The following is a 13,076-nucleotide window of genomic DNA, read 5'->3' as shown; positions in this document are numbered from 1 at the left end:
CCTCTGAAATTGTGCCTTCTAGCGAGGAAAGTCCGTCAATAATAGATGAACTTGGCGCTTCTTGTTACGCTCGCTTCCCGAGCGGAGCAAGTGTTTGCGTGGCGCGGAGCTTCCCCCGGGGCCGATTGCTCTGTAGGGTGTTCCAGGGGTGCCAACCCCCTGAGCACCCATCCCCTAGGGGCTGGGGGGGGGGTGGTGGTGCTGAGCTCGGGGTGATGGTTCTGCTGGCACCCCCTACCGCGAGGACAGAGGTGCCCGGAAGAGTGCTGGATCCATGAGCTCCAGCTGTGAATCCCTATGGGCACATCCAGCTGTGCAGCCCAGTGGGCTGCTGCCCCGCTGCTGGTGGTTGCCCGGAGGAGTGCTGAAGTCCGTGAGCTCCAGCTGTGAGTCTTTATGGGCAGCTCCAGCTGTGCATCCCTATGGGCAAGTCCAGCTGTGAGGCCCGGTGGCCTGCTGTCCTGCCGGTGGTGGTTGCCCGGAGGAGTGCTGAGGTCCGTGAGCTCCAGCTGTGCATCCCTATGGGCAAGTCCAGCTGTGAGGCCCGGTGGCCTGCTGTCCTGCCGGTGGTGGTTGCCCGGAGGAGTGCTGAGGTCCGTGAGCTCCAGCTGTGCATCCCTATGGGCAAGTCCAGCTGTGAGGCCTGGTGGGCTGCTGTCCTGCCGATGGTCGTTGCCCGGAGGAGTGCTGAGGTCCGTGAGCTCCAGCTGTGCATCCCTATGGGCAAGTCCAGCTGTGCACCCGGCTGGTGGTTTCCCAGCTGGGGAAGCAGGACCCTCCCAAGGACTTCTCCCACCCAGCGCAGAGCCAGTAGGTCAAGTTAGAGAGCTGGACTTGTTATCACTAGCTTCTCCTGGCTCAGCTGCTTCCGAGCTGGCAAACATTTCCATTCCAGGACTTATTCCCTGGGGGCGAGCGAGGTTTCAGCCTGGATTAGAATAGGCTGGAAGGAGAATTGATCCTGGGCTGCCTTTGTGTTGGGTGACTCAGGAGCTGCTGGGTGGAAACCAGCAGCCAGCAAGACAGAACAAACTTTGTTTAACCCCTTGCAGCGTTGGTGGGAACCGTCCTCTGTACCCGCGAAAAACCTCTTCTGTGCCACGGCTGGAAGCACCTGGGATTTCTGCTTTATCCCCCAGCCTGGATAAACTCTGCCACTGTGAAATCGGGGGATGACATTTGGAGGGAATGATTTTTTTTTTTTTGGCTTGAGGTCAAAGCCCTCGAAGGTTGTGCCTGGGTATCCGGCTCCTCCTTGCTTTTCAAGCAGAAGCCATGGTAGGAAAGGGAGCTCGCTCTTGCGCAACCTGATTTTCCTCCTCTCTCCCATGTCCAGAATGGACGGGTCAGCTCCGTGATGGCCGGGGATGGGGCGTCTGCTGATGCTCCTGTATTTTAGAAAGTGGAGAAAAAGGAAAGCAATACGAGTTTTTATTTCAAATTTGTGAATCGCCTAAGAATTGGAGTCCTAGTAGCCCTGGGGCACTTAAAGCTCTTGTGTTAAATTTCTTTATAGTTAATTTCTAATTTAGCTTTCTGCTGTTGGCTGCCTGGGAGATGAGGTACTACTGAGATGTCCCTGGTGTGGGTGAGCTGCTGCCGATCCACCTGGGCAGTTGCGCAAAGCAGCTCTGTCCCGCTCTCCGTGGGAACGGCATTCTTCCTCCAACACAGCAGTAAATGTTTCAAGTCGCCTAATTATATTTTATTAGAAAATGAGCCAGTTAAGAAATGTGCTAAATCATCCTGGGAGTGCTGCAATCCTCGGTGTTGGGATGACTCAGGGAACGGGAGGGTTTGGCCCGTGGCATCGGTGCTGCGCTGTTACTGAGCCGAACGGCGGGAGCCCCGAGACCTTGAACTTCAGTCTTTGAAAAATAAATTCATTTTTAAATGAAATATTATCGGAAATTATCTGTAAGCTTTGCAAAGCGCAACCACTCTCTGTCTTTTCCACTCTGAGCCCATCCGCGCCCTCCAAGCTCCGTAAGTGGCTTTATTATCCCTCTGTGATAATGTTAATTGGTTCCAGACCCTTCAAATGTGCTCGTTAAAAAATCAGCTTGTCTGACGTGCAGCCGGGATGGGGCTGGAAACCGGCGTCTTGAGATCCAGGCGCTGGGTTCAGAGCAACGCAGCTGACACTGGATGTCACCATTGCACAGCGCAAACCCAACCGAAGGTGCTCGGGACTTGATTCTCCCTGCGCAATATGGGGAGGAAAAAAAGCCTTATTTTTTGTTTCCCATCTATCCCCCCCCCCCCCGTAGTTTGTGGGTTTGGTTTTTTTTTTTTCTGAGAGTTACGGTATCATTCAAGCTTTGTGCTGCTGCTGGCATCTAAGCAGGATGGGGATAATCCTCCTGAACCTGATTAAAACCAGTTCTGCTCTGGCGGAGTCACTGGGAACGCGGAGCCAAGCGTGGACTGAATTCCCTGGCGGCGGCCGGGTTACTGTGCGCAGGATAATTGAGTTTAGTTTATAGACGTCGCAGGTGGATGGTAAAAGTTTTGTTTTGTTCTTAAACTCCATGCCCATGTGAGTTACTCACTTATTTTCTGCCTGGGAATCTCCGGCCATGTGTTTTCTGAAATAATATAGGATTGGGGTGCAGGTTGTTAGTAAAAAGTAATTGAAATCTTCAGTGAAAATAATGCGTGAAAGTATCTTTTCTATTAAAAAAAAAAAAATCAGCTGTCTGAATTATTTTTTTTTTTTTTAAGTGGTCCTTAATGTTTGGTGCTTTAAGCTTGCAATGCCTGCTTGGCTCTGACACATCCCTAAAGCTGAGCTGTGATGAAATGGGACGAAATAATGGGATTATTCTCCATCCTTGCGTAATGAAACAAGCCCCTCTCTCCTCTCGCTTGCGCAGAACAGCGGAACGCGCGGATAGTGATGACTACCCTGCTGCTCACGGAGCAAATAACACGAGAAGACCGCGGCTCGGAGGGAAACTACGTCCTTTATGGATCCTCGTGTTCCCAAATCACCGAGGAAGCCGAATACGTGAAAAAGGTATTTCTGCAGTTGTCGCTCTTCTCTTCCTTTCGTTGCCTCAGCAGGAAACAGGGGGAGGAAGACTAATAACGACTGAAAGAGAAACTTCTGACCTGCATGGCAATACGCACTTGGAAAACCTTCCGGGTTACGCATCGGTTCTAGAAATGCTGTTTGCGCCGGGGTAGTGACTTAATTATAGCCAACGCTGCCTTAGGTTGGGTTAAACCACTTTAAAACCGGTGAGGTTTTTCCAGCCCTCGTTTAGGACTGTTGCAAGAGACACCCGAGTGCGCGTCCCCACCCAACGTCACCGCTCTTGAGCGGCAGGGAGATGCGAGGAGGAGGAGGATGGAGGAGCCTGGCCGTGGGTAGCATTGGCACGGGGAAAGGCTCTGAGATGCTGCAGAGATAAAACGTGTCCCCAGCGGGAAGTGAAAGGGTGTCCAGTAGCGCAACTGATGAGCAGATTGATATTGGGCTAGTGGTTGTCCTGGGTCCATCAAAGGTTTATCAAAAATTGGCTGTCCTATGCAAAAAAGACGGGAAGATGGAAAAGAGCATGAATAAACGTATGGTTGGAGCTTCTTTGCTTGCTTTGCAGACAATGACAGTGACTAAATAGTTAGGAAGGGCAGGATGGACACGTTATAGTTGAAAAACAATAACATGAGATATGATGCATAAAAAAAATATATGTATCTAAGGGTGCTCTTCCACCTGCTAAACAGTTTGAACATTGTGCTGGTGGTGCAAGCTAGAACCTGCAAGTTTTTATTTGAAGACGTTTGTGATACAACATCGATGCTGAGCTGAGCTTTACGGCTGGGCTTGGTCCCTGGAAGCTCTGAAGCAGTGAGCAACCTGATCTGAAGCAGAAGTGTTGGTGTGGGGTACCTGGAGGACCAGCATCTCAGGAGGTGGAGGATGACCCATGGGACAGCAGATCCTGGGCCACAGAGATGCTGGGAGGGCTGGAGCCCCTCTGCTGGGAGGACAGGCTGAGAGAGCTGGGGGGATTCAGCCTGGAGAAGAGAAGGCTCCACGGAGACCTTCCAGCCCCTTCCAGCCCCTCAAGGGGCTCCAGGAAAGCTGGGGAGGGACTCTGGAGCAGGGAGGGGAGCCATGGGACGAGGGGGAACAGTTTTACACTGGAAGAGGGGAGATTTAGATGAGATATTGGGAAGCAATTCTTTGGTGTGAGGGTGGTGAGGGCCTGGCCCAGGTTGCCCAGAGAAGCTGTGGCTGCCCCATCCCTGGAGGGGTTCAAGGCCAGGTTGGACGGGGCTTGGAGCAACCTGGGCTGGTGGGAGGTGTCCCTGCCCAGGGCAGGGGGTGGCACTGGATGGGCTTTAAGGTCCCTTCCAACCCAAACCGTTCTATGATCCTGGAGGCATCAGTCAACAAACGGAGAGCGCCTTGGAGAGCACAATGTGCTGCAGTTTTGAGACGTATGAAATAGTCTTGAGTTGTTCCTTTCCTGAATGCCAGAGGAAATGCAGGAAGAATGGGCTTTAACGAATGCCTTTAATGTGTGTAATGACAGAGGAGATGACCTCAAAGTTGTGATTTAAGTTAAAAGAAAAAAGATTTCTTCATTCCCTTCATAATTACCTTCATGAACTTCCCGAATACTTGCTGTACCTTTGAATCTGAAAATTTTGTGATGAATTCTGAAGCATCTCATCATACAAAATCATTTACATGACACTATTACGGAGAAAAAAGTGTATGCTGTGGTGGTGACACCAGCTCATGGAGGGCCTGGGAAGCTGCGTGATGCTGAAACTACCGTGAATGGGTAGGACATGCCCTGTTGGTTTGGGTTTTTGTGTTTGTTTTTTTTTTTTTTAATAAGAGATCTTGTGAGCAATGAGACTCACCTTAGTAGATCTGCTATCTTATTTCTTTGCTTTAAGCAGCAGAGCACGGTGATGATAATGTGAAAAGGCGGTTTTTCTGCATCCCGGTTGACCCTAAGAGAGCGCTGCAGAATGAGGGAGAGGAAGGATCAGTGGGCTGCACGTGGCTAATTAAGAAATAATTGATCACAAAAAGTTCTTTTTTAAAAAAAAATCCTTACTCCTTTCTCTGTTCTGTGCAGGAATGAGGTTGAAGAAAAGCCTCTGTAGTGAAAAGCAAGTGATTTATGGTTTGAACCCTTTAAAAAGTACAGACTGCCCTTTGTTTGTAGTAGTTTATTTTTAACAAATGAACTTGGTGTCGTGTACCAAAGCCGTATAAATGCCGGTGTGTTCTGGCAGAAATCGCACCGATGGCAGGTCGTGTTCCTTACACGGACCAGCTCTCAAACCTGCCGGGAGGCGAGCACTGAGCACATGTTTGTGAACGCCTCGGAGAGGGGAAAAGTGGTTTAAGCAACTTAAAACCCCTTTAAACAAGTGGTTTTGAGCAAAGAGGCAGCCCCTAGGAAGCAAAAAGATTTGGAAATGTGTCCAAACAATTAAAATATGCTGGAGCGAGAAGTAATTCGAAGGAAGTGTTGGACAACGTTTACTCACGTGCGTTTCTGCGGCCTCACCGACAATGCAATATGCTGCGATATTGTAAAAGCTGATTAATTTGTGGGATAACACTGTAGAGAGTGGAAGAGAGTTATTAATCGGAATCGCCATGCAAATGATTTCCGATGTAAAGCCCTGGCGAGCTGAACAAGCAGAACATTTTAATTCCAGCTCATCTGTGGAGGTGGAAGAATTGTGCTGGCTGCTGCCCGGGAGCAACTCCGACCCCTTTCCCTGAGGAGCTGCCCCGTGCGAGCCGGAGACGGGTCTTTATAAGAAGCCAGGTCTTTTAGAGTCAGTTTGATTACTCAAGCTGTTTTTCTATTATTGTAAAAATAATTTCCACCTGCATTTCCTTTAGCAGCATCCTCAAGTCTCGGGCAGTAGAGCGGAGTCCAAGAGCAGTGGCTGGAGCTGCAGTCCCGTTGCGAGGACGATGAAGGAGACGGAAGAGCAGCTGCTGCTGGTGAGCAGGGAGAACCAAGTGCTGAAGATCAAGGTGTGTTTGGGTGTTTTGGCTTGATTTCTTTTTTAGAGTTTCAGCTGAATCTGTGTGCTTTGCAGCCCAGTTAGAGTCAGGTCTCAGCTGGTGCAGCCCAGTGCCTGCTCAGTGATCCCATGCCGCAGCCTTTCCTTTGGGAAAGGGGCAGATTCTGCTACCCTTTCCCGGCTGCCTCAAACTCTCACGTTCCAGCGGGCAACAAAATTGATGTCAAAAATCTGCTTTTGGGGACACATCCCATTTGGGGCTAGTGAGGCAGCAGAGTCAGCTCTGTTGGGAGCTGACAACAGATGGATTTCCAAGCAGTTGGAAGTGCATCTCTCCTTTTAAACCATCAGCCTTTGTTTGTGCTGGGGGGGTGTGTCTCAATACTGAGTAAATCCGCCTTTATTTGGAAACTAAAATACCTGTCAGATATCGCCCACAGGTGTTTAGGATTCCTTCTTTTTTTTTTTTTTAAGGGTAAATACTGGAATTTGATCTTGTAGAGATGGCTGATTTTTTCAGCATGCGGTTAGAACATCACTTTTTTTTCAAAGCACAATATATATGTGCTGGACGATTACTCTTTCTAGCTGGAAGCCACGAGAGAGGCAGGTATCCAGGCTTTCAGATCCGCCTCCCAGAAACTCTACGAGAATTACCAGACTCGCTCAGGAGAACTGAAAAAAAGCCAGGAGAATGAGAAGCAGCAAATACAGGTACAAATCTCCCCAATGCGTGGCCATGAACATCCTGTTCTGTATCAAAATATTTACCCGGGCTTTGTCTCTCTGTGCTGCAGACTCAGCCTAGGAGCTACTGAGTCTCTTCTGCTAGCACAGTGGGGAAGTTAAATAAGAAAATTAAAATTTTTTTGGTTTTATTCCCAATTCTTGGAATTGGATTGGTAGAGGTGGCTCGAAATTCCTTGAGCCTCATCTCTGTCCATCCGCTGCGTTCACCGGCTCCCAGCCCGCCCGCGTTAATGCCGTTCTTGATCCCAGGCCTACAATCTCCAACAAGAAGAGAAGCTCCGGCAAAGCTCGGAAGATGCCAACCGCCTTGCTGAAGGCCTCAGGGAAAAATGTACCCGCATCGAGGAGATGGAGAAGCGCGTGCAAAGGATGGAGGAGGTATGTCTGCCCGCTCCTCGTGTCTGTCCCTCCAGCGCCGGGAGCTGGCCCAGGTGGGGAACCCGCCCTGGGAATGCCGACACTTGGGAAGAGGAGTTAATTGCTTTCAGGGTTTGGGGCATGCTAGCTGTTGGAACTGGGGCTCAAAAGGACCAAATTGAGAATCTTTAGCCCTAACTAGAAATTAAACATGCAATTTGAGCTCTCTCGCTTATTTCAGAACGTCTTAAAACCTGTAGAGCATCACGGAGGAGGAGTCTTAATTTGTAGCTATTAATGATGTCTACTCCTGAAGAGTTGCTCTTTCACCTTCCCCCATCGCTGTACTTTGACACGGAAACGTAGCCAACCTAGCACTAAAAACTGCTCCTTAACTCTCAGAAAAATGCCACTGTAAGCATCCAAAATCCTGGGCAGGCAAATGACTGCTGTAGCAATCTGACAGCTGCCCGCACAGAAACTTGCAGAAATTTTCTCCTCCTTTATTGTGAATTTTCTTCGGTGGCTTTAGTTGAGTTGGAAGACGCAGTGGCTCCGTGCATGGTATTTTCTCCCGTACGCGCTTGTTAGGGGTGGGTATTTCTCCTCTAGAAGCACCACCTTAAAATCTAAGTTTTTCCTGTCCTGGGATTACTGTAAAGATGGGGTCAATGAATCTATTTCCATCCCGATCACATGCAGGTAATCTCTCTGATACTAAGAGGTTTGTCATCAGTTTTGTTCAGATTTTTCCCTCTCTGGACAAGGTTTTGAGAGGTGGATGTAGCAGTAATGTGGTATCCCCTGGACCCTGGGCATGGAGTCCCACAAGACCCAAGAACTTTTGCTAATTAATTAAAGAAGCGCTATTTTAACAGAGTTTGGACTTTTCTCATGGTAAATCAGTACTGTCACCTCTTTGGGATTTGACTCTGAGAGGTCAGACTGGTTTGTAGCTCCAGCTGATGCTGCTGTAGGTTGATGTGTCTAGCTATTGCTGAATTTTGTCTGTTTTCAGACACTAAGTGGAATTATTGAATGTACAGCCAAACATCTCTTGCTCAGCAAATGGTAGGAATTGTAATACAACTTTTATATAACTTTGTTTCCTTAGGAAAAGAAAACTCTGATGGAGAAGAAGATGTCATTTGAAAAGATGCTTCAACAGATGATGTCAAGGAACGAAGATGGCAAACGGTGATTAAATGCATGTGATAAAGTGTGTTTTATTTCTTTCTGGGGGATTATTTCACATAGAATACGAGACAATCACTTGCTCAAGTTCCTTCTGGGAGTAAAATTATTCATGATGAAAGCAACTGGTTCAAAACCTAATTTATTGTGATTGCTTGAAGAAGCCAAGATAGATATGTTGATGTCCTACAGCTCTTAGATGTGGATTCTGCTCAAATTCCTAGTACTTTTCCTTCCACCTTGCATGCACCAATTGCTTCCCATTCTTGATTCTCAACGTGGAGCCGATGCTGCTTTGGTGATATTGTGCATGCAGTAGGTAAGGCAATAGCCTTCATTATTTATTAATTTACTTATCAGTAGCTAATAAGGGTGGTCCTACCAGGCAAAATATGTCTCGAACTACGGTTTTATTTGTTCTGATCAATAAGGAAGCCTTTATATGTATGAATGACAACCATGTATCCTCAGGAACATTCCTGCCAAGAATGGGAACAGAAACGTCCAAGCTCTTGAGCCGACCCTGAGGTGGGATGGCAAAGCGATGGGTCAGCGATCCCTAGGGATTGAACCAGGGGTGCTGTGCTCTTGCCTGCAGGTGCCTGGATCTCCAGAGGCGGATTTCCACCCTGCAGGAGCAGATCAGCCACCTGCAGCGCGTGATCCAGGCGCAGCATCACAGCCTGCGAGGCATCATACAAGAGGTGAGGCTGGTGCGGCCGGGAAAAGAACTGGGAGATGCTGGGCTCGTCTTAAGTGTGTGTGCTGGGGAGGAGCAGCTTGCTCATCACACAGTGCCTGGTTTTGTGGCCCCTGCATTCAGACATCTGTATGCATTCAACATTGGGGCTGTTGGTTGACAAGAAGCTCAACATGGGCCGGCAACGTGCGCTGGCTCAGCCCAGAAAGCCCCCCACCCTGGGCTGCATCCCCAGCAGCGTGGGCAGCAGGGCGAGGGGGGGGATTCTGCCCCTCTGCTCCGCTCGGGGGAGACCCCCCTGCAGCGCTGCCTCCAGCGCTGGGGCACCAACAGCAGAAGGACATGGAGCTGCTGGAGCGGGGCCAGAGGAGGCCCCGGAGATGCTGGGAGGGCTGGAGCCCCTCTGCTGGGAGGACAGGCTGAGAGAGCTGGGGGGGTTCAGCCTGGAGAAGAGAAGGCTCCGCGGAGACCTTCCAGCCCCTTCCAGTCCCTCAAGGGGCTCCAGGAAAGCTGGGGAGGGACTCTGGAGCAGGGAGGGGAGCCATGGGACGAGGGGGAATGGTTTTAAACTGGAAGAGGGGAGATTTAGATGAGATATTAGGAAGAAATTTTTTCCTGTGAGGGTGGTGAGCCCCTGGCCCAGGTTGCCCAGAGAAGCTGAAACGCACCCTGCGGCTGGTTTCACATGAAGGCTGCTCCCACGAGCGAAGCCAGCAGGCTGACAACCTCGAAAGGCTGCAACAACATTTAAAGCCATCAGCCTGCTTCCCAAAGTGACAATATAACGTCAGCTCTTTTACTTACAGACTGCTTTTGTGTGTCTCAACTCCTGCTGTACTCCCCTTGCCCCGCAGAGCGCCCGTCTTTTCCCAAGCAGATAGGGGAAGGTCCCGCATGAATTCGCTTTTGTAATCCGGTTTCTGTGCATATGCCAACAAGAGTAGACTTGTTATGCTAAGGAAAACGTGATACTGTATGCTAAGAAATTGTTTTATAAATCAGTTTATCAATTATTTTGAGTTCTTCTATGGTAAAAGAATAGGGACTTGAATGGTCTGCAATTCCCCTGGGACAATGAGATGTTTAACTCTGTGGTTTTGTTAAACACAGAGATGTTTTTGATGTATAAAGGTTTGTAATCTCTTACAAACTTTATTTCCTAACTCTCAGGCAGAGGAACTGAATAACGAACTCAGAAGCCAAGATAAAAAAATCGAAAACCTGACAGAGAAGCTGACTACACTGGAAGCACAGGTAGAGTCCGAAAGTAAAAAGGTATATTGAAGGGAGAGAACAAAATTAGTTCTCTACAGTTGGCGGGCCCTTCACACCGCTGGGCTTGTGGGTGGTATTTCTTTGCACTGCATCTTTCACTCGGTTTTTAAAAAAAAACAAAACAACAACCCCTAAAACCCACAAAAAAATCCCTCCAGCCACCCAAAAAACCTTTCTGGAGGAGGGGCAGGTCCTAGGTAGCATCTAGGCTTGTCCCTTGCCTGCTACGTTATGCTGAGAGGGGTTTATTTTATATTTTTCCTTGCAGAATAAAGAACTGAAAGACAGAGTGGAGTTCTGGTCTGGCCAGCCCAAGGCTAAAGTTTCCAAAGCTGTCTGGACAGAGTGAGTACCTTCAGAGGTTCCGCGGGGCACGGGGACGGCTGAGCCCGTAGCTCTTGCAGGCCACCTCTGGTGTCCCCACCGGGCTTTGAGTGAGCGGAGTCAGGCCTTGCTGGGAGGAACCAAACTTCATCCTGCAGTGAAAAGGGGAGGAAAAACACAAGCTCTGCTTCAAACTCGGTAGCTGGTGGGGTGATGGTGGTAGCCCAAGTCCTGACTCCGAGGCAGCCATCCAACTCAGAGGGGGCATGCTCAGCACATCAACCAAGGGCACCTGCAGAACCCTGGACATCCATTCAGGATGAACTGGGAGCTTTTACTGGGGGATACAGTCCTTTGCTGGAGTAGATCTGGATACCAGTTTCTGCTCTCAGCTCCTCCATATCCAGGGCCATAGTTAGAAAGCTCTGACTTATTTCGTATACGGTTGTGGTGGGTTTAAGCCTGGCTCAGGCAGGTGAGGGCGTCTGAGTGATCTCCACCCTCTTGTTCTTCACTCTGCAGTGCCCCGCGAAACTCTGGAGCTTTTGGAGCATCCCCTTACCTGATGCTGAGCAGGCTGAGGAAGCAAGAGAGCTAAAGGAACCACTGGATATTTGTCTCCTACCTTTGTCAGAAGGATTTTTTCTGTCTGTTGCAACCCGTAACTCCTACAGCCTCTTTGTTACTGCGAAGCACCTTCAGCACACGCTGCCTCTCTACAACATGTGCTGCAGAGCTGCGCTTGAACGGATAAAGCTGGAAAGAAGGCAAGAGCTGATGAGAGGGGTGGTGAGCTCAGCCCAGATGGCAAAGGCAGCCCCGGCCATGCCTGGGGGATGTTGCGTGGCCGGATCCTCTCTGCCAGACCTGCCCTGGTGCGGGCAGCGGCAGACACCTGCCTGCACAAAGGGACTGCAGCAGAGACTCAGCTTAATGTGACTCTCATTTAGGTAAGATTATAAAATAAACCTTTGGCTACCTGGCACGCCGTTACAGTTGCCGCTTCCCCACCTGGGGGTGTAGCGCAGGGGGGAGGTGAAGCGGTGGTCCTGCCCTTTCAGGCCTTCCACCCGGCGGGCACAGCATGTTTTATGCGTAGCAGCACTGTAATGTCACGTTGTCCTCGGGCAAGGAGCCAGCAGTTCCCTTTCTGGGTTAACCCGGCTCTTGCTTTCCTGAAAAAATTCCCATGGCAAATATTAAGTTTTCTGCCCACGTCAGTGGGCGTGTGAAGTTCCTCCTTGAGCCTTCCCTCTGGCTGATATCCCTTTTGCAGGGGGAGGGCTGGTTTTTCACCCCTCTACCCTGGGAGAGGTGCTGTGGTGGTCAGCAATCTCCCAGTTTGAGAGATGTGGCATGCCTTGGGAGCTAAATGGTGTCCCCAGGGGAGTGACAGCGGCTTTGCACACGTACGTTCACCTCCGCGCTGTGGGACAGAAGGAACCTGGTCGTATCCCTGGTCAGTCTTCTAATCCCTGACAGGCAGGCAGAGCTGCATTTGGAAAAAATAAATAAAGGAAAGTGTTGATACTCAAATAAGGCTTAAAGGTACTAAGTTTCAGTTTGTTCCTTTTCTTATCTACCTTTAGATAAATTATTCACACACGGTGTCACTCCAGGATTAGCTCGGTTAAGGTGCAAATAAAAGCTTGGCACCTGCTTAAAAGTGGGGTGAGGCAGCAAGCGCCATGGTACACAGCCTGCCGGGTGGTACTTACCATTTAAGAGGGTGAGTTTTGTAAATCGTACCATTTCCCTGTCAAGGAGCTGGTGGTCAGTCCTTTCCCAGCCCTCTCTTGGGGGGAAACTGGCTCAATTTGAAGTCAGGGTGCCAAGGCTGCTGTGGGGCAGGCTGGGTGCTGACCCCCAGCGAGGTTTGCAAACTCCCCCCAAGCAACCCTCGGCCAGCCTGAAACGCCCTGCTCCTCTTTCCCTTCTCCTCCACTAGTTTTCCTGAGCTGCCACAGGGCTAATGCTGCAGAACTAGGCTTTGCCTCTTGGGGTGAAGCCTCCGCTTCCCCCCCAAACCAGCTGAGACATCAGCTTTAAAAATGTACTTTTATTCTGAAAATAACAGTGCAGAAACCGAGTCACAGGATACATTCCTCAGCTGTTTTACACAAACCCAGACACCAGTGAATCAGTTGACAGTATGTTTTGAAGCCACGGGTACTTTGGTACAACAGAGTGACATTAACATCGGGAAGCAAGCGCCACGGTCCAATCAAGGGGCGTCTATAATTAAAAAAAAAGACTATTTGTGTTCAAGATAGTTTCAGTCACACTCATAGCACTAGACGTAGCACAGATCTGTTGAAGACAAACAAAAACCATGCTTACAGTAGCATAACAAAAGGAAACACTTAAAAGGTAATTGATACAGGATGCTTAGTGTTTATCCGGAAGGTGAAAGATACCTTAACAAAACCAAAGGAGAACCATTTAACTTCCGTAAGTAGGT

The 13,076-nt window shown here is 49.4% G+C and overlaps 1 protein-coding gene across 1 annotated transcript; it reads left to right on the top strand.

Annotated features, from left to right (window-relative positions):
• Positions 1-422: 422 nt before the first annotated feature.
• LOC128903094 (coiled-coil domain-containing protein 68-like) lies at positions 423-11,535 on the top strand. Its single transcript, XM_054186997.1, has 10 exons — positions 423-692; positions 2,852-3,019; positions 5,888-6,025; positions 6,604-6,729; positions 7,015-7,143; positions 8,237-8,319; positions 8,915-9,020; positions 10,187-10,270; positions 10,560-10,636; positions 11,138-11,535. The coding sequence occupies exons 1-10, from the start codon at positions 423-425 to the stop codon at positions 11,211-11,213; spliced, it is 1,257 nt and encodes a 418-aa protein (XP_054042972.1). The 3' UTR covers positions 11,214-11,535.
• The last annotated feature ends 1,541 nt before the right edge of the window (positions 11,536-13,076 follow it).

The sequence above is a fragment of the Rissa tridactyla genome, chromosome Z (assembly GCF_028500815.1).
Source record: "Rissa tridactyla isolate bRisTri1 chromosome Z, bRisTri1.patW.cur.20221130, whole genome shotgun sequence".
Lineage (NCBI taxonomy): Eukaryota > Metazoa > Chordata > Aves > Charadriiformes > Laridae > Rissa > Rissa tridactyla.
Note: the sequence above shows the minus strand (reverse complement) of the source record. Positions and strands in the feature narration are given on the sequence as shown.